This window comes from Plecotus auritus (assembly GCF_963455305.1).
Source record: "Plecotus auritus genome assembly, chromosome: 12".
Lineage (NCBI taxonomy): Eukaryota > Metazoa > Chordata > Mammalia > Chiroptera > Vespertilionidae > Plecotus > Plecotus auritus.
This window is the reverse complement of record NC_137778.1, coordinates 18,426,300-18,448,460: the sequence shown is the minus strand read 5'-3', so window position 1 is coordinate 18,448,460 and position 22,161 is coordinate 18,426,300. Positions and strand designations below refer to the sequence as shown.

The 22,161-nt window shown below is 42.7% G+C and overlaps 1 protein-coding gene across 1 annotated transcript in view; it reads right to left on the bottom strand.

Annotated features, from left to right (window-relative positions):
- Positions 1 to 22,161, bottom strand: part of NIBAN1 (niban apoptosis regulator 1) — a 134,853-nt gene that overhangs the window by 58,865 nt on the left and 53,827 nt on the right. The window contains exons 3-5 of the mRNA XM_080648661.1: positions 20,110 to 20,241; positions 15,525 to 15,639; positions 12,361 to 12,528 (exon numbers count right to left, since the gene is read on the bottom strand). Coding sequence (XP_080504787.1) covers positions 12,361 to 12,528; positions 15,525 to 15,639; positions 20,110 to 20,241 — 415 coding nt within the window. The remainder of the gene's footprint in view (positions 1 to 12,360; positions 12,529 to 15,524; positions 15,640 to 20,109; positions 20,242 to 22,161) is intronic.

Genomic DNA, 22,161 nt, shown 5'->3' with positions numbered 1-22,161 from the left:
AAATCAATGAGATTTAGAACTTTCAGACAATCTTAAGAATCTTTTGTTTGCAAGTTACATGGAGAAGAAATACTGGAAGTTCTGCACTTGTTTCAGCCAGCCAGAATTCAATATTTCTTTTCCCTCCTGTTAGTGCTCATTCATCAGTACACATGTGGGGAAACTGGTTCATTTCAAAGTCAAAAACTGAATATGATGGACTGTATGTGCACAAAAGATATGAAGTGCACACCTGTATTAATGCAAGGGCATCACTAAGGCCAACGAGGAAGCTGGGGGTGTAGACCCCATCACACACAACACAACACACATGCACGCGCATAGGCACACACCATACACGTATTGAAAGTGGCCCAGTTGAATGCCCCTATTGAATGGTCTTGTTGCAAAATTGTGTGGTTTGTGACTAGGGCACCTAATGCCAGGAAGTGCAGATTGCTCAGTGTATGTCAGAAGTACTAGACAGATGCAAACTACTGACATTCTTGGCAAGAATGACTCATGACTATTGTCAAAGGGCTCTATAACTTTGTGGAATGGCTTATGACTCTCCAAGCATGACAATACCCCATCTGGTGTTTTAAAGAAACAAAGAAAAGGAGAGGGAAGACCTCAGCTATTACCTATCTCCCAGGAACTGAAGGAGGAAGGGACTTGATGTGTCACAGGGGGTATCCGGCCTGACTCTCCATGTTCCCTGGAACAGCCACTACAGGTTGGGCAAGAGCCAACTTGAAGTGAGATGGAATGAGGTGAGATGATGTTCCTGGCCTCCTTTCCAATTCTTTTATGCCACCTCTCCTTGAAAGCCAGGAGAAAATAATTCCAAAGCCGCCCATTCCCAATTGAATGGGTGACCCTTATAACAGAGTCTTGTTTACCAGTAGTGGCTGTACATTTTTAGTTTCTTCCCCTTCACCTAGCATCTAACACAATGTTCTGGATACAACAGACACTTAATAAAGGTTCTTTTGGCCCTAGCCGGTTTGGCTCAGAGGATAGAGCATCAGCCTATGGACAAAGTGTCCTGGGTTCGATTCCAGTCAAGGGCACGTACCTTGGTTGCAGGCTCCTCCCCGGCCATGGCCCTGATCAGGATACATGCAGGAGGCAACCAATCCATATATTTATCTCACATCAATGTTTCTCTCTGTCTTTCCCTCTCTCTTCCACTCTCCCTAAAAATCAATGGAAAAATATCCTTGGGTGAGGATTAACAAAACAAAACAAAACAAAAATAAAGTTTCTTTTGTTCCATTTTTGCCTACCTTGTCAATTAAGGTGTCATTTATCCATCACATATATACACAAAACTGGAAGGAAAATGATTATCACCAATCTAGGCTTTGGGGCAGTTCTCTACTTTCTATGGAAAGCTGGGAAAGGCGCCGAAACCGGTTTGGCTCGGTGGATAGAGTGTCAGCCTGCGGACTGAAGGGTCCCAGGTTCGATTCCGGTCAGGGGCACGTACCTTGGTTGCGGGCACATCCCCAGTGGGGGGTGTGCAGGAGGCAGCTGATGGATGTTTCTCTCTCATCGATGTTTCTAATTCTCTATCCCTCTCCCTTCCTCTCTGTAAAAAAATCAATAAAATATATTAAAAAAAAAAAAAAAAAGAAATCTGGGAAAGGAACAGGAAGTACAAATGAAGAGAAGTTTCAGTTCTTTTCTTAGCTTTCTTTTTAATGCATAGACCATGCCCTGATCTCCCACCAGAGAGGGAACTTGGTAGGGAACAGCTTGGTCTGAAAGAAGATGTGACGATGTCATTGCTCCCCTCCAACTTCCTTCTCTTTTCACCTCCCTTTCTAAGTCCCTTAAAATAGGAAGGTCCTACTAATAGCCAGGTGGTGATCACGTGAAGTGTAATTTGTGGTCTCCACCAAAAAATCAGGTCAAGTCAGAACTCCCTCCTCCCCCCTCCCTACCCCCTCCCCAGCAATAGCCAGCACAGGACTCTAGTCAGCATTTGAAAATGCTGGAGGAAAAAAATAATACTACGGGTTAAGTACATAAACATAAGGAGATGGTAATACATAAGTACCATGAATTTACAATCCCACCTCTGCAACATGCCCCATAAAATTATTCTCAGCTATATATTTACATAAGCATTTTTATAGTTCACAATTTACCATGGGAACACCCATCTGGGTTAAGGCACAACTTCATGTTTCACAGCAGAGGAAAAAACTTCACTTCTGTATCTCAAGTGCCACCTGAATATCAACAAATGTGCAGCAGCTGACTTCCCTTCTAGACAGATATTATGAAACTAGAGGCCCGGTGCACGAAATTTGTGCACGGGGGGTGGGGGGGGTGTCCCTCAGCCCAGCCTGCACCCTCTCCAATCTGGGACCCCTCGAGGGATGTCCAATCCAGGACTGCTGGCTCCCAACTGCTCGCCTGCCTGCCTTCCTGATTGCCCCTAACTGCTTCTGCCTGCCAACCTGATTACCCCCTAACCACTCCTCTGCCAGCCTGATTGATGCCTAACTGCTCCCCTGCCAGCCTGTTTGCCCCTAACTGCCCTCCCATGCAGGCCTGGGTCCTCCCCCCACAACTACCCTTCCCTGAAGGCCCGGTCACCCCCAACTTCCCTCCTCTGCTGGCCTGGTCACCCCTAACTGCCCTCCTCTGCAGGCTTGATCACCCCCAACTGCCCTCCCTTGCAGGCCTGGTTCCTCCCAACTGCCCTCCCCTGCTGGCCATCTTGTGGTGGCCATCTTGTGTCCACCCATGGGGGCAGTCATCTTTGACCACATGGGGGCAGTCATCTTGTGTGTTGGAGTGACAGTCAATTTGCATATTACTCTTTTATTAGATAGGATTAACTTGGGAGTCAAGTTCAATAAGAGGTGACTAACCTCAAGTCATCTGGCCCTGAATAAGGAATTGGATCAATTCTTTTTTTTTTTTTTTACAGCAGCTAGTCAAATAATGTGTAGACAGTAGGTACTTAATAAGTACTTGCTGATTGAGAGGTCACATGGTACAGTGACTTCCACAGAGCATGGGCATTGGAGTCTGATGACCTGGGTTGAAAATGTACAATTACCAGCTGGCTTCCCAGATACCTTAAGAGGTGAGGGGAAAACCTAGCAAAATAAAGCCCAAGGAAAGAGATGACAGGCAATTAAAAGGGTAACACCAGAAATCACATAATAGAAAACAAATATGCAATAATCTGCAAAGCTCAAGTTTGGTTTTTAGAAAAAGTTTGCAAAATTGACAAACTTCTAGTAAGAATGACCAAGAAAAACAGAGAGTAGCTACCAATAAACAATATTAGAAATAAAGAGGGAACAATTACAGATGCTACAGAGAATAAAAGGGGCATCATGAATATATGGTTAAAAATAAGAGGATATTATGCATAACTTTATGTCACTACATTTTAAAATATAAACAAAATAGACTGATTTCTAGAAAACTCAGTAGTTTGAAATCTTCCCTCAAAAAGAATACCAAGCCAAGATGGTTTTATAGGCAACGCTCCCAAATATCAAAGATACAAGTATTCCATTCCTACACAATCCATTCCAGATTATTGAAAAGAAAAAAATGAGAAGGGGCACACTCTCTAACTCAGTTTATGAAGCAAGAATAATCTTGATAGCAAAATTTTAAAATGTTATTGCAAAATAGAAAAATTGCAGGCAAAATACACTCAAATACGAATATAAACATTCCTTGAATTAGCAAACCAAGTCAAAATTAAATTTCCTTAAACCAGCAACAAACAGACAGTGTTCATAGCAGCATTGTTAGTAATAAATAATGGAGACAACCCAAATGCCTATCAATAGTAAACTGGATATTAGAAATTAATGGTGCATTCATATAATAGATTATATTCCGCAATGCAAATCAATGAAATACAGCTACAAGGAATAACACGGGTGAATCACTGGAGTGTAATATTGAAAGAGGAAGTCATGAAAGAAGACATGTAATCCAATTCCACAGGATGTCTAAAAACATGCAAAATTGATTACACATATGTAATACAGCTATAAAAAGAAACAGACAAAAAAATAAAATGCAAAATCCAGGATGGTGCTCTCGAAAAGGGAAAAGGAAGCAATCAGATCAGGGAGGGGCACATAAGAAATAACAGAGGTAAGGGCAATGCTCTATACTTCACAAGCATTCTTTTATAGCTATTTAATCCTTAATTTTAAAAATTCAAAACATCTAATCGAATAGCAAAAGCCAGCTCCTAGCATGGTTCTCTTCCATCTCACATTCTCTAAATGTGTTCACAGTGTGAGAAGAGGAACTGTGGCTCACCATAGCAATAGGTGAGAATTTTCTCCAAGCTCCCCTGAAGGTTGATTTTTTGAAAGAAATCCAGAAATATATGCCAAATAGAGTTATTTCCTAATGTTGATTATTTGACCACATGCTCAAACAGCCATCCCACTTGCTCTGTCATTTCAATAAGCATGTTTCAATTTTACCACATTCCATACACAACTAAGAAAACTTGAAAGCTATTTAAGCTTTGCAAAGTCCATCAAACTAACATCACCAACTGTCCAGTAATTTTGGAATTTACCCAGTCCAAATAGCACAGACAAAAAAAAAATTGCTTGACTTAGCTTCAACTGTCTGTTTAACCTTTTGTATATTGTTGCAACTTGTCACCCTTAACTACCACAATAATACAACTTGTAGACCTTCCTACCTGGGTAACCACCGGTTCATTGGAAGTGGAGGGGGGGTAGCAAAAATCAGTTATCATTTCAGTGGTGCTACTGAAATGATAACTGTGTGAGAGGCCAAAAGAAGTATTTAGAAATAGTTCCATGACAACATAGCTTTAGGCAACAAATGACTCTAAGACTCTCCACGTTCTGGTGGTGATAAATGCTTAATGGCTGAGAGGGAGAAGTTCTATTTATTCCAGTTTCTGACTGAGATCTGTTCTTTCCATTCTAACTCAAATTGTGTTATTGTTTTCAATCCTTACCTGCGGATATGTTTTTATTGTTGTTGTTTTTTTTCTTTTGAGGGTGGGAGGGAAAGAGAGAGAGAGAGAGAGAGAGAGAGAGAGAGAGAGAGAGAGAAACATTGATGTGAGAAACATAGATCCGTTGCCTGCTGTACACACCCAGACCGGGGGATGAAACTTGCACTAGGTATGTGCCCTGACCAGGAATCAAACCCGCCGCCACCTTTTAGTGTATGGGACGACACTCCAACCAATTGAGCTACCTGCCTAGAGCTTGTAGATTATTTTGAGAGATTAAAATGATTTAAGTAAATCCGTAAGTATAAATAATATTGTGTGAGGCTAAGAGCATAGACTAAACTTAAGGAAAGAATATAGTCTCCAAGCACAGAAAATCCTTTGAAGAATTTTGTTTGGGAGAGTCATATGGAAACTAGAATTAAACAGTGGTTTAACAAGTATTATTGCTTATAATGCATAAAGGTCTTTATGCACTGCAACAAAAGTACACTATAGAATACCTTTTATGAGTAAAAGCATACAGAGATACTTATAAAAATTATACTTTTATTTATCTATGTCCAAACAATAGTCATTTGTAGTGAAGTGTTCCAAAGAGCCCAAGCGTAGTTAGAATTTTCTAACTCATAGATGTGTCTATAAAAATAAGCACGTGCCATAATTTCAGAAGTGTGTTTTCATATGTAATAAAATTCATTGTATATTTTCAGCTAAAATTAATAGATGCCCACATCAGACATTGAGTCCCTCAAGTAATGAACTTGCTTCACAGATGAGGATGACAGGCTGAGAAGATACTGCTCTGAGTAGAGATTCAATTAGTGAAAATAGATCTGAGATCTGCTGTTGAGTGCTGAAGAGTACCAAACATTGTGCTCAAATGAACATGCCAGGAAGGATTTGCTATAATTTGAATTGCGAGATCCTTTTGTGTTTTAAAATTCAATTTGATTCAATATTGAACTAAATCGTGCAAGTGTCAAAATTAAATGTAATAAAGGCATTTGATTTAACATGGGATTTCTGGGATAAGAGCTCAGGCATATAATCTCAACAGCAACAGATTCCAAAGTTTAATCACTGTTTTAAGACTCACTCCATCACAAGCACTCTGGGATGTCATAATTGTCATGAGAGACTGAACAGTCAACTTGTAGTAGAGGCTTGCAGAGTGTCATTTCATTATTGTGTTTTTTTCATCAAAATCCTCTGGGCCCTAGCCAGTTTGGCTCAGTGATAGAGCATCAGACTATGGACTGAAGGGTCCTGGGTTCAATTCCGGTCAAGGTTCTGGTTTCAGGCTCCATCCCCAGCCTGGTCATGGCGCATGTGGGTGACAACCAATCAATGTATCTCTCCGCCTACTTGCCACTCCCTCTAAAAATCAATGGAAATATCCTTGAGTGAGGATAAACAACAATAACAAAAAATCCTCTGGGATCTTCTTTTATACTATTTTTTTTTCAACCCATGTGCCTTCATGCTTCCCAGATATTCTACTGTCTCTTCTTCCTTAGTGTTCAAGGTGATGGGGACACTCATATTGGCTTAATCGTCATCCTAGCTGTCCTTCAAGCCAGCACAGTGCTGCTGAACAAAACTTTGCAGCATTCCATCTCCTCTCCAGAATCATCATTCATCCAGTGGATGGTGGCTTTATAGTATTGACATATCGACAAACTCCTTCACTCACTCATGCCAATGTGTGTCTCAATGAGGCCAAACCACATTTATTTATCACTATCATCCCTAAAATCCTACTTAAATTCTGAAATCAGCTTGGCTTTAGTATTAAGTTACTAAGTCATTAGGGTCTTTGAACCATTTTATGAAACATGAGATATCTGACCAGTACAGGGGGATACAAAGGATGACACGAGATTTCCCTTGAGGCACTTGGATAGAGTTAGAGAAATAGGACCACTAGGCAAGAAAAGGAATCACGTAGGCAGAATGTAGTGAGTATTTGATCAGTGGGGCAGATAATAGGGGCTAGCGAAGTTCTCCCTGTGGCCTTCACGGTAGGGGTCAGACTATACAGCTTGTTCTCTTGAAGAAGCAACATAATTTGAATAGGTGAGGAGTGGGTGTTCCAGGTGTATTAAAAAGCCAAAGACATGCACATGAAACTTCCATTTGACTTGGGCAGGGCGGGTAGTGCAGCAAGGTTGGGAAAAAGGAGGCTTATGCTCGAGAACAGTAGGAAACCAGACGCAACCACTCAGTCTCTTTAGAATGACGTGTTTCATCTTTTGGACAGTAGCAGTGCCACTGAAAGATTTTAATCAAAACCTGTGTTTAAAGATGATTTATCTGTCACATGTAGAAGGAGATGGCAGTAAGTGGCAAAGGGAAGATCAACTAACAGCCTTGTGGGAATGTTTTATCTGAGTCCCAAAGTAGGGCGGTAGCAAGGAAATACAGAAGAGATACTGGCAATTGAGTATGAAGAGGGTGAGTCAGAGTGCCTGAGTCACCGAATTTCACAAGGGTTCTGTATGCCTAACAAATATGTTTCTTAAAGTTTCAATAGTAAATTCCCAGATCCATGTAGTGAGTGAGTAAGTTAGTACTTAACACAAAAGCACCAATCCATTGTACTCGAATGCTTCAATTTTGAGTGCAAGCATCTCTAAGCTGCACTGACACGCATGCCCCGAGCTTTTTCCTGCATGGGCATGTTTGCAAATCTACCTAAGGATGGAGGGTGGACATAGCTCAGAGCCTGTACCAGGCGCCAGGCCCTTGGCCAATGGCCAGGGATACAGAGATAAAAGACAGCCTGTGCCTTCTTCAAAGTCAGCCAGGTCTTCAATGACCACAGCCAGGCTGCTGACGTCCCACTTGTGTCTCCACACCAGACTGTGCTCCTGATTTCCAACCTTGCCCGTGCATCTAAGAGACGTCCTCGCCTGGCTGTCCCAGATGTCTCCTTCTCAACATTTGCAATACTGGACATCAACCTCTTTCCCGGGAACCTACTCCTTCTCCCGCAAGGTCTCCATCGCAGAGAATGGCAGAAAGGAGGGCTCTTCCTTGGGTTGCCTGCCTCACTCCCCACATTATCTATCCTTAATTTCTGTTGATTCCACTTCCTGGATATCTCTCTAGTCCAGGCCACCTTTCGCCATCTCTACAGTCACCTCTTCAGTGCAAGCTACCACTATCTGTTGCCTGTCAAGGCCTCTTAAGTGGCCTCTTGGCATCCCAGCCTGCAAGCCTCCCTCCCACTGACCACACACCAGCCAGTGTGACCTTTCTAAAATGAATATATGACTGAGTTGCTTATCTGCTTGAAACCCTTTAATGGTTTCCTGCTGCTGTTAGAATAAAGTGCAAATCCCTTAATATGCATTGCAAAGCCCTTTACAACCTGGACCATGCCCATCTTCCCATCCTCACTTGGCTTCTATCTCCTCTCTAAGCACCAGTCCCACAAAATCCTTTCAGTTCCGCTAATGGTCCATACTCTGACGCTCTTCCTGGCCCCCACCTATTCTATTCTGCCTGCCAGAAACACTTTCCCCCTTTCCTGCAAGTTCCCATGCCAAGAAATGATTACCCTGAGCTGCAAGGACAGATGCACATTAATAATGACCATTATTCCACATTGCATGTGTTCAGCACTCTACATTTGCTAAGAGTTTTAACTATATCCCTCTAACTACAATGTAATATAAATACAATAATTTTGCAAACAAAATTCTGAAGAATAGGACTGAATGTGGGGCATCAGAACCACCTTAGAATACCGTGGTTTTAGGTAAGTTCACATTTTGTGGCAGTGGACATTTAGATCCTGGCCTTCCCTCCTTGGAGACAAGGGATTGCAGAGTAATTCCAAAAGGGCAGGGTCAGCAGGTGCTCCAGGCACATGTCATGCAATGAATTGGCTATTTAGTCCAGTGTGTTGGAGAAAATATTTCTGCTAAAGATTAATTGTGGAGTTTTATTATGGCTGTTCAATGAAGAGGTGCCAAAAGTAAAACACACACACACACAAACACACACACACACCTCTGTGCTCCTTGGAAGTGTAAATTATCTTTGAGGAGCTTCCTCTCTTGAAGGAAGAAGGAAAAGAGAGCCCTCTCTGTCCTTACCTAACATACGACATTTTGTCCAAGAACAGGCTGTAATCAGGCCCTTCGTCGGGGTTAAATAGGAAATGAACCCAACCCACGAAGGAGAAACAAGAGAAGCAGTTCTGGATTCAAAATAAATGGACATAGATAGAGAGACCAGTTCAAACCCAGAACTCCCGGGGCAAGCGGGCTGGGTTGTGGTGGGATTTGAGTACTAAGGGACGTTTCCTGGGTACCCCAAGTGACAGATATCCTTGGTGGAACTTACCAGGAAGGCAATGAAATGATCTTCCCTCGACTGTCCCTTGAGGGCATCATGCTACAGTGTCAGACAGAGCAATACAACACTGTAGGATCTCACTTATATTTGAGATCTTAAAAAAAACAAAACAACCGAACTCATAGAAACTGGGAACAGATTGGTAACTGCAGAAGCAGGGGGTAGGAGGTGGAGGAAATGAGTGAAAGGGGGTCAAAGGTATAAACTTCCAATTATAAAATGCATTCTGGGGGTATAATATATGACAGGTGACCACAGTTGACAATACTGTACTGTATATTAAACGCTGCTAAGAGAATAGATCCTAAAAGTTCTCATCACAAGACAAAATTGTAAGTATGTGAGGTGATAAACGTTAACTAAAATTTTTATGATGATCATTCTGTATTATATACATATATCAAATCATGATGTCATACCCCTCACAGGAATACAATACTATAAGTCAACTAGAGGCCCGGTGCACAAATTTGTTGTATGGGTGGGGTCCCACCAGCCCGCCCCAATCGGGGTCCATCAGGCAGGTGGGATGTGGGATGCTGGCCAGCTGGCCCCGCCCCTAATCAGGGTTGGGGTGGGGGGCGATTGGTATGGGACCAGCTGTGGGGAGGGGACAATTTGCATATTAGCCTTTTATTATATATGATTACATCTCAATAAAACTGGGGGGGAAGGGAAGATCCCTGAGGACTTGTGAGTGGACAGGATCAATAGCAGCCCAGCCTCCGCTGCTAGAATATCTCAGACCTAGTTCTCAACAGAGGTGCCTGGTGGCCTGAGCCAATGGCGCCAGAGAAGCAGGGGACAGCACTGACTCGTTACCTGGGGCAGAAGTCAGCAGCCTCCTGAAGGCCCCTCAGGGTTTCTGGCCTGTATCACAGCCCTAATTTTACATCAATTTCTAAACATTTCTGGTAACCACGAAATGAATAATAGTTAACTAGGAGTCTGCGAAACTTCTCACTGGTTTACTCATTGAATAACAGGTAGAGATGGAAACAAATTTTAAAAAGTGATTCCGTGAAGATGAGTGGTGCTCTGTGCTGTCAAAAACACAGACACAGAGGAGAGAAGGGAAAGACCCATGAGCTCATCAGCACAGGACAGGCAAGGACTGTTCCCTACAGTGTTTTGATAGTCCCTGGCTCAGATCGGAGCTCCTGGAAATTGTGCCAAGTCACTTTAAGCCTGCATAAAGCATCAGTGAGGAAAAGAGGCTTCTGGACAGAGGAATGCGACATAGAAGCAGGGCAATGTGACTAGACCTCATTATCTTAGTGCCTTTGAGAGCATACTGGAGAGCAGAGCTGGGTTTTGAATCGACTCAAACCTACCATAAATGGAGTCTAAAGGCAGGCTAGCAACTCCCCGGAGAAATTCCTATTATGTCCATGGAAGGGGAATGAAGCCAGTCCCCTCTGGCTGGGCCCAGAATATTCTCTGCTTAGGAAAGCTTGTGGCGGTTGCATTTAGTGCCGACCTCATGTCTGCACTAGACCAGAGCCCGAACACAGAGGTGTAAGTGCCCTGAAAAATGAGCCAGATAGAGCAGGCGGTGCTGGGTGAGCCGTTATCTCTAAGACATCTAAACCACAAGGCAAGATATTAATTAGGTATTATTTTTATAAAGTTCCCAACTGATTATGAGACAATATTATGACTGTCGCTCAGAGTTGCTATAGAAAAATACAGTGACGTTATCTTTTTCCATTAGTCTATCCATATGCAAACTAACATCAAAAACTGGCTGGTGACTTTTTTTTCCCCTGTGGGGCTGACACTTTCAGGGAAACCCCAGAACTTTAAAGTAAGTGCACAGTGAAACTGGCCCTATCTACACTAATAAAAGAGAAAGATCCAAATTGACCATACCTTCACAACGCCCACCAGCCAATCAGGAGTGAGTATGCAAATTAACCCAACAAAGATGGTGGGTTAATTTGTGTACACAGGCGCTGAGCAGCTGGGGGCGGGGCGGGACGCTTGCACTGTCGCCACGGTGACGATGCAGGTGTTCTGCACCGCCCCAGCCGCTCCAGGTCTCTGGGCAGCATGGGAAGGCAGAAAGGTGGCTCTGGCCGAAAAGGCAGCTCCGGCGAGAGCGAAGGTGGTGCTGGCAGCCAGGGGAAGGAAGGCCCATTCTTGCACGAATCTTCATGCATCGGACCTATAATTAGGAAATAAAGGCTCGGGGGGGGGGGGGGTGAGGTGACAGCTCCAGTGTTACCTGCTCAAAGAGGCTGAAGTACTGGTCCCCCTTCTTCATGATGTAGTGACCTCTAGCTACTCTCTACCACATTACCTTTCAGAACTAAGTTATCTTGTGAAGTAGCTGTAACTGGAGGTGTCATGGAGTCCAGAAAGCCAGCATTCACATCCATTCAGCGAAAGCATGACATATTAAATGAAAAGTCTTTATTATAGACATGCATTACATCTGTACCTTGAGCACAGTGGTCTGAAGCCACACTGCTGCAGGTGTGGTCCATAAACCTACGGTATCACCAGCCCTGGCAGTTTGTCAGAAGAACAAAATTTAGAGCCTGCAACAGACCCAGTCCATCCGAATAGTTGAGAATGGAGCCCCCAGATCTGCATTTAAGTTCTCTAGGTCCGTGGTCGCCAACCGGTGGTCTGTGAGGTCCAAATGGTTGGCGACCGCTGCGCTAGGTGATTCTTATGCATCTTAAAGTTTTGAGTAACTAGGATTCAGAAATAAAGAAGGGAATAAACAATAAATGTCATGAGGACTAGGATTTTGCCAGGGATAGGTGATATGTTCTTGCTGTCATTTAGACTTTTAATAATCAGGGAAAAGGAGGAGGATGAATTATATGCAAAACTGCATGTGGGAAGAAGGAGCCTCAAATGCGTGCCTACAGGTGCCATCAGATACCTGCTCCACATTCTGTCTCACCGAGGCCTCTGGACCGGGCTAAACAGCCAGCACGTTGGCCTCGCTCCCTGTGTGCAAGACTCTTGCTTAGCTTGGGGACAAGAGGGCAGGGGTGCCGTACCCTGGTTCAGATGTCGGATGCAGTCACTCAGGAGAGTGTGGAACTTCTTCTGCTCAGCGGCCTCCTGGAAGCAGAAGTAGCCGTGCCTGAGGAACGGCTGCCACAGGTACACCGGGAATTCCTTCGGCGGCACCACAAAGGGCGGGGTGTTCTCCTTCTCACTGGATGCTATGGAAATATTGAAAACACAAAGATGTTTTATATTGTGCATCTTCTGTTTAAAATACTTATTTCAGGCTGTGAAGGGAACTCTCTAAGGAAGGCCATGGGATGGAAAGGTGGTGAGAGATGTCTAGGGGAGGAGGGACTGAGAGTTCAGGCTCCTCCCACATCTCTCCACCAGCTTCACCTGTCTCACGCCAGCAGCTGGCCTCACCTCCTACCCCACAGGGACAACCAAGGCCATTGGACACTATCTTTCCCAACTGCCTCACATCAACGAAATGCACCAACAGAGCTCCCTCTTCCCCAGTGGTCCTCTGCAAGCTACTCTGCCCAGCTGTGCAGACCCCCTCCCTCTCTCCTCCAGGCCCCGTGGCACCAGGTCTGCTCTGTGCCCCGCACTCTCTCCCTCCTCCCTGTCACTTGTCTTCCTGCCATCAACCCCTGTTCTCACCTCAGCCTGGTTCCTGCACCTCCAGCCCAGAAACCAAATTGCTGAGGTCACTGATGTCCCCCCGACTGCCAGCCTGTGGCTTCTTCTTTATTATCTATCCTTTGAACATGATCTGAAACATCTGTTGCTGCTAACCATACCTTCTTTTGGAAACATTCTCTTCCTATGACTTCCAGGAGCTCATCTCTCCTGGTGTCTCCTTCATGCTTTTTAAAAACTGCTTATTCTGTGTCACCTTTCCTGTTCCTCTGCACCTTCTCTCCTTCCCACCAGTTAAGTGTTGGTATTTGCTCCCTGTTCTGTACTGGTTTCCGCTCCACTCTCAGTCTCCACTCTCCCCAGGTGTGGTCATTGACTCCATGACTTTGCATATCACTTCTGCAGTTCATTGTAACTTTCCTCCTTCCCTTCCATCACGATTTTCCACAGAAAATTCTCATTCATCCTTCAAAAGTCCATTCAAAAGCCCCCTGCTCTGGGGTGCCTTCGTTGACACCTCCCTCTGCCATCAGACAGAGTTGGGTGCTCCCTACCTTGTTCTCCCAAAATATTGTAATGATCTGTTTCCAAGTCTGGCACCCACACTCAGGGTGAGGGGCACAGTCTCAGATAAGCTCCCTCACTGATTCTCCCCAGGAAGCTACACCACTGCCCTGGCTCCCCCAGAAGATGGAGACTACATCTGACATATCTTTGTATCCTCAGCACACGGCAGAGTCATGGAACCTAGTGGATGCTGAACTATAGTTTGTTGAATGAATAAATGTGCTACATTGTCGTAGGATATTTTAAAAGCCTTAAACAATGGGGACTTTTACCTCTTCCCTCAAAATCAATTCTAAGAGACTCATGTTAAGCCAGTCCGCTCAGATCCTGTTAGTCTCTCGCTACATCTCATTTAACCTTTTACAGCAATTTTCCAGATGCCATTAGTCTGAATTTTTTTCTAAGTTGAGTCACAAGGATATCACAAACGGTCTACTGTAGAATGTTCTATTTTTAAAACTCAGAAGGCCACAGATACAATGAAAAAAAAAAAAAGGTCATTGAAATGCCCCAATCTGAAGCCCTGAGCCAAATGGCATTAGTCACACAGGACTCGTGTTTTTTATTCCTTTTCATTCCTTCCGATATGATATCAACAATAAATCAATAAATATATTGTGTGTTCTGAATGATTTCATTGGAAAGTCCTTTTGGAGAGATTCTGAAGGGTCAGCATGTTGATATTCCCATTTCTAACAATAGATCCAGAGCCACGGTGACATATAAGTAGATGTTGAAAGAAAATATAATAATATGTATAGTGCACATAAAGTGTTGTTTTAGCCTGAATTACTTAATAATAGTTTGTTTAATCTAGGTTTATGGTCCATGTACTAATCTAATAATAGTGCTACTAAAAACACTATGCTAAGCATTCCTCACCAAAAGAACAATGGAAAAAATAACTATATTTTCTCCATAAATTCTAATGAAATGATTATACCCATTAATAAGAACCAGCGCTCTCTTCAAGAAACCAAGTAATTACTGTGTAGCATGATTTACACAAAGCCAGATGGGATTATTACATTATCCACAGTTCATGAATCTCCATTCAATGCACTACTTGGCCTATGTATGCATATTATCCATCACTTTCTCTACATGGAAAACATAGAATGAATGAGAACCCAAGTATATTAGAGATGGAAAGATCCTTCTAGATTTTCAAGTTCAAGGCCCTGGAGTTGGAGGAACAGTAATCAGAGAGGTTTAGTAACACTAGGGGAACACCGGTTAAGTGGCACAGTTAGAACTAGATAAAAACCCAGTCTTCCGATTCTCAGTTCAATGCTCTTTCCATGGCAGTGTTCAGTTATTATTTATAAATACGCTAATTAATTCAATGCTTTTTTATACCGTAGCTATGAGTTACTGTAACGCTTGTTAAAAACGTTTTGTCACTTTAGGATACTCTATTGCACATCTTCCTAAAATTAGAAAAATAATATTCCCTGACATGCTTACTGAAAGATGAGGTTGTACATTTCAAAGACTGGGCCCTGTCTGTTTATTTCTGCTGTCCTGTGGAGCTATGAAAGCCACCAATATATTCCCAAAACCTTCAGATGTCTAATCAGTGGCACATTTTTGAAGCGCTAGAAACACAGCAACTGAATTGTGTATTACTGAATGTGGTTTAAAATAATAGAAGTGGTACAATGTTTACCTAAATTAGGGAAATCACATCTCCCACTTGTCTGTGGCATACAAGTGTCTGACGCAGAGTTTCTCAACTTCAGCAACTATCGATATTGTGCGCCAGATAATTCTCCATTGTCAGACTGTTCTGTGCATTGCAGTAGTTTTAACAGAATCACGGGCCTCTACCCACTAAACGCCTGCAGCGCCATCCTCCCAAGCTGTGACAACCAAAAATGTTTCCAGACGCTGCCCAATGTCCCTGGAGAGTGAAATGCCCCACCCCCCTTGAGTGCGGCTGGTCTCTCTAAGCAAAGCCAGTCTAAGAATTTGCCTTGGGAAAGAATGCTCAGCAACTCACCAAGCGGGTCTGGGAAATGCCTGTCAGATAATAGATTGTATTCCTCTTCGGAGGTTAACACTTTGCCACCAGCTGGAAGGATTCGGCTTTTAGGAGCAGCTCCTCTCTGATAGGCCTGGGGAAGGAAAGGCATAAATGAGTGATTATTTCCCCGCCTGCCACCCCCTCCCCGCCTTTTTGGATTTTTTGAAAAATATCCAGAATATTAGAAATAGACAGACAGACCCAGGCACTCAGAGATAAGCAATTCCCACACTATGTCACTGAGTAAGAGTCATTTATTTAAAAAATATGTTTTGTGCAACTGCTACTTGCGAGGTCTTACTTTAGTACTTTTGTGTGATGTTCACAACATGGGAAGCCAGAGTCCCTAATCTCAGGGAGATTCACTGAGGAAAGCATCATCTTAGTAACTTCTAGAAATCCTGCGCCCCGGCAGGCACCTGAGTCATTCTAATAACCACAAGGGAGACGATGCATACAGGCATTCACCACACAACATGTGCAGACCGATGACTCATGAGACTGTGGGACAGGTGACTGCAGTCATGGTTGCCATGGATTGTCACCAAAAACATAAAAATGTTGCCGTGATAAATATGCCACCGCTTTGCCCTCTGACATGAAACTGTTTTTTGGTGTGTTTTTTTGTTTTGTTGTTGTTGTTATTTGTTTTATATCTTTTTATTGATATCAGATAGAGGAAGGGAGAGGGAGAGAGAGAAACATCAATGATGAGAGAGAATCATTGATGGACTGCCTCCTGCACACCTCATACTGGGGATTGAGCCTACAACCCAGGCATATGCCCAGACCCAGAATCGAACCCTGACTTCCTAGTTCTTGGGTCAATGCTCAACCACTGAGCCTCACTGGCCAGGCAGGCATGAGACTGTTTTGCAGTAAAATGATCTGGGATGGAATAGCAAGGTCATGACATCAGAACAAATTCTGGCCAGCAGACAAACAGCTCTGCTGTTGGGGAAACGTAAAAGAGGTGTGAGCATTGCTAAGGCACTAAAGTATTTGTTAAGCAGACAAGCCCACAAGGACATACAGATAAGATAAAATTTAAGTGTGTGCGTCTGATGGCAGGGATTCAGTCAAGGCAAAATGTTGAAAATAACAGGCTGAAAGCAAGTTGAGAATGGAAACCAAGCAACTGTGGGACCCAAATGTAGCGTGTACTCTTGGGAATAACTAAAAATAATGGATTGGGGCAACGTGATCAGGACAAGAAGAACACGTTCTCCCTCAATAAGGTAGTGAGTGACTACAGAGACCCAAACAAAACAAACTCTCGTATCTAAGAAGGTTGTTTTCATACTTGTGAAACCCACTAATCAACTGCGTAAGCATATCAGGTGCCCAGAGCCTAAAAGAGAAGAATCGAAAGTTGTGTGGTTTTGAAAAAGTTCAGAAACAGTTTGACTGAGACTGGCCTCAAATCTAAATTGTGTTATTTGTTATCACAGGCCCCAATGTGGGCTTTTATGAACACTGTATCCTTTAATCCTAAAAACAGCACTATTATTATCTCCCTTTATAAATGAGAAAACAGATTAAATAACCTACCAATGGCCCATCGGTGAGTAGGTGACAAAACCAGGACTCATACCTGGGTTTGTCCAGCCCAGTGCAACCATACAGGAAGTACAAATTAAATGATTATCCAATGAGAATGTTTCATTTTTCCTACTTAATTACCAGCCAAAACCGAACCCCCCATAAAATAATAGGCAATTTATAGGCACTTAATGTATAACTCTTGGGTGTAATTTTTAAAAACACCCTTCTCTAAATGAAAAAAATGTTAAAACTTGGAGGAATTACGGCAAACTACATGACATTTTTTAAATTTCCAAGTTTTTAACACTTGTTTATTATTAAATTCAGTAATCATATCTTTAAAATACACATCTTAAAAATCCAAACTGGACCATTTGAAAACGATGAGCAAAATAATTTTTAACACTTTGTTATTATCTAATTCAGTAACCGTATCTGAAAAATCCAGTTTCACTTGAAAATAATGAGCAAATAAATTGAAAGTTGAGGGAGAAAGCTTTAAAAAATGAAAAGAGGAAAAACACCAATTTTGATTCAAAATGAAACTTCAGTTAGTGCCAAATATGGTGAGAACCATAATAAATATAAGAGGAAGCTCTATGAGTGTTTCCTATTTAGTAGTAATCATACTGACAACTGCTCTACATTGGGCTCTGCCAGTGCTTGGCCATGTGCTGAGGGCTTCGATACACTCATTTGTTTAATCCTCACAGCAACAGATGAGAAAGGTGAGGCTCAAGGAAATTTATGACTTATGAAAGGACACTTCTATAATTGATAAAGGTGTGTTTCAAAGTCCACAATATTAACCATTCTGCAATACTACGTCTTCTCAAGCTTCCCTGAGAGGACATTGCACCATGTCATACAAAATAAAGGTGACTTGTGTCCGGTGTGGCTCAGTGGTTGAGTGTCAACCCATGAACCAAGAGGTCACCAGTTTGATTCCTGGTCAGGGCACATGCCCGGGGTTACGGCCTCGATCCCCAGTAGAGGGTGTGCAGGAGGCAATGATTGATGATGTTTCTCTCTTCTCAGTGTTTCTATCTCTCAATCCCCTTCCCTTCCTCTCTCTCTAAAATCAAGAAAAACATATTTTTAAAAAATAAATAAAGGTGACTTATTATCATTATTATTTGTAGTGTATTGATAATTTGCTACAGAGAGCAAATCAAGTGTTGAATAAAATCCTACTATAGATAAGTCGAGAAAATATTAGCTTAATGAATGTTGCAAAGAATAAGACTACTCAAGGTAGCATTGCCTGATGGCCTGTGGAATAAGTTTATATTGTACTTTACTTCTATTTTCCATCAGAAATGGGAAGGAAACACATTGGTCTGCTGGCCTGAAGTCTCCTCCTATAGGTTTAGTGTCAAGAGAGCAAAGTTTTTGTTTCTTTTTGTTTTTTAAAAAAATATTTTTATTGATTTCAGAGAGGAAGGGAGAGGGAGTGAGAGATAGGAAGATCAATGATGAGAGAGAACCATTAATTGGCTGCCTCCTGCATGCCCCCTACTAGGGATTAAGCCTACAACCCGGGCATGTGCCCTTACTGGAACTGAACCCCGGACTCTTAGGTCCACAGGCTGACACTCTCTCCAAAGAGCCAAACTAGCTAGAGCAAAGTTTTAAATCTGTTACTACTAACTGAAAAAATAATAACTATTCATTTCAAAGACAGCCTGAGATTCTATGTAGATTTACAATGTGTACAGTAGGAGATCTGAAAGGAATTGTTGGGATCAGTCAGCCTAATTCTCCAGTTTAATGGAAGCCCAGCCTAAACTTTAGTTTTTCTGATTCATGGCCCCGTGTTCTTTCTTCTACACCACTATACTTTCCATGGGACCAAGAAAAACGGAAGCCCTCCTGGGTGCTAGCACTTTACTTATGTTCATAATCTCATTTTCCCCCACATTCACAGACAAGAAAAATAATAAGATAACCTGGAATAAGTTAAAAGAAAAAAATCCATAAATACAGGTGGAATAAGTATGTGAAATGCTCTGAATTCCTAGGAACTCATGCACATTCAATCACAATCTTTTTTTATCCTCACCTGAGGATGTTTATTAATTTTAGAGAGAGAAGAAGGGATAAAAAGGGGAGACACACACACACACACACACAGAGAGAGAGAGAGAGAGAGAGAGAGAGAGAGAGAGAGAGAGAGAAACATCTATGCAAGAGGGAAACTTTGATCGGTTGCCTCCTCTATGCACCCTGACCAAGATTGAACTCACAACCTAGGTATGTGCCCTGACCGGGAATCAAACCTGCAACCTTTTGATGTAAGAAACAACACCCCAAACAACTGAGCAACCCGGCCAGGGCTCACTCATAACCTTATTAAATAACTCCTCAGCCACCTGTCATGCAGGAAGCTTAAGAATGGGGAGGCCCTGACCAGTGTGGCTCAGTTGGTTAGAGCATCGTCCTGTGAACCTAAGGGTTGTGGATTCAATTCCCAGTCAGGGCACAAACCCAGGTTGCGGTTCCATACTGTCAGGACACATATGGGTAGCAACGCATAGATCCTTCTCTCTCACATGGATGTTTCTGTCTGTCTCTCTCTCTCTCCCCCTTCCTCTCTCTCTAGAATCAGTGAAAAACATATCCTCAGATGAGGATTAAAATGAATGAATGAGTAAGTAAGTAATGTGTGGGGAGACTTGGAGACACAGAGCAAAGGGAGAGGCAGCAGGGCAGTGACTGAGAAAGACCTTGAAGCTGAATGGTCAGAGGAAAGGCTCCTGCACTGGTCAGGAGGCATAACCTGTTTTCACACTCACTTGCAATGAGCTGTCAAAGTCTATCTTGCCCACTAGACTGCAAGCATCTGTCTTCGATATGCCCAGACCTTTCATGATATGCGGCATATAAGAGGCGCTCAGTAAACATCTGTTAACTGAAATGAGTGCCTGCTCGAGAGTGAGTGCTTATGGAAAGAATCAATCCTGATTCTTTCAGTAAGAGTATTGGGAGAAGCCAGGGTAACAAGGAAATATCTTACCTCTTTGTTCTCATAGCTCTCCACAGCAAAATCATTTTTAACCACCACATATCTCTCCTTCCATTTCTTTATATCTTCGGCAAACTGGGATAGTTCTGCTTCAAACAAAACGGTTCCAGGATCCAGCGGTGGCTTAAAGAAGATGAATACAATTAGTTATGGCCACAAAATATAACATGCCATGCTACCACTAAGATTGGCCCTGGCTTTTCAAGGAATATTTCAGGAAACTGACATCCTGGAGAAATGGTTGCTTCTTCCCCTCCCTTCACACTTCCTTCTCCTACCCTCCTGATCAGATGCAAATATTTGTCTTATTGATATTTTGTGGCTTTCATTTCCTTCCATGGTGCCACAGAGACAAAGCTATGCCTGGGATACAAGTAGCACTTAATAAATCCTTGATAAACTCTGTGGAAGAGAGAAAGGGAAGCAGTTAAATTGTAGACATTTAGCCCAACACCAGGAATATGCCTCAGTTTAAGTCCTGAAAAACAGGAAAAGTAACAGGCTGTTCCCCTATTCATCACACCTTCAGGCAGCCTCAAAAGTCAGGTTTGGCTCAGTGGATAGAGCATCGGCCTGTGGACTGGAGAGTCCTGGGTTCGATTCCTGTCAAGGGCACATGCAGGCTCAGTCCCTGGTGAAGGGGCATGCAGGAAGCAGCTGATCAATGATTCTCTCTCATCATTGAAGTTTCTATCTCTCTCTCTCCCTCTCCCTCTCTGAAATCAATAAAAATATATTTAAAAAAAAAAAAAGTCAGGCTCACTGGTTTTCTCAGGCCCCAAAGCCTTGGGAGCCAGGCTGTAAACACTGAGCCTGTTCTCAAGGAGACCCTGTTGGCTCTCCGATCAAAGAACAGCAGGCAAGCCAGCACAGCCCAGTTCTGCCTCTACTTAAAAGTTTGAGGATTTCTCATTAACTGGTGGCATAGATGCTGTAGGAGAGTCTCTGTAAGATTTCCAGTTAGGTTTCCCATGGGGCTACTTGTGGAAGGAACCATTTCCCTCCTGCCTCACAGTGCAATTCCTGATTTATCTCAAAATATGGAAATGGATCTTCTGTCTTTTACATGAATTTACATCTACTTTCCCTTTATTAAAGACCATACAGTAATGCCTTTAGAAACTTGTTCCTCCACTTTCAAGCAACACTTACAGGAACCACCCAGAGAGGATAGAACTGCTCATCTTTTTTAGGGATGAAATAAATTCCCTTCCAAATCCTAGGGCTTCATGTTCTGTCCTCACAAATAACACTAAAATAAATACCCAATTGTAGTCTACAGGTCCCACGTGGTCTAGTCCCTACCTGTCACCCCATAGTCATTTCTCGTCCCTCCTCCCTTGTTTACACTGCTCTCAGCACCCCAGCCATCCCAATATGCTTGTGGCTACCTCAGGGTCTCTGGACTTGCTGTGCCATCGGCCTGGACCAATCTTCCCACAGATATGCACACAGTCTACATTTATTTCACTCCAGTTTCTCCTCAAATGTCACCTCCACAGAGGGGTTCTCTGACCATCTACTCTAAAAGAGGACTCCTGCTCTATTTTTCCTTGTAGCATTTATTATCACCTGATATTCATTTGGTTATTGTCTGTCTCCTACATTTGAATATAAATAGGAAACAGAGAATTTGTCTGGTTCCCCAGTTCTTGGAATAGGGCCTGGCACATGGTAGGTGTCAATAATTATTTGTTGAAGTCGTGGGTAATTATGATAATAGAGCAAAGGAGAAAGAATAAGTTAGGGAATTAGAAGAGAAAATCACATTTGATCAATGACCAAAATAAAAATGATGATAGTATGAGGCACTAAAATTATGACTTTGTAAACTGAATTCACTACAGCAAGTCAAATTTGCTGATATCAAAGCATCAATGTGAGGAAAACATAATAAAAGTGGATCATGCTAGTTTTTTTTTTTTTAAATATATTTTATTGATTTTTTACAGAGAGGAAGGGAGAGGGATAGAGAGTTAGAAACATCGATGAGAGAGAAACATCGATCAGCAGCCTCCTGCACACCTCCCACTGGGGATGTGC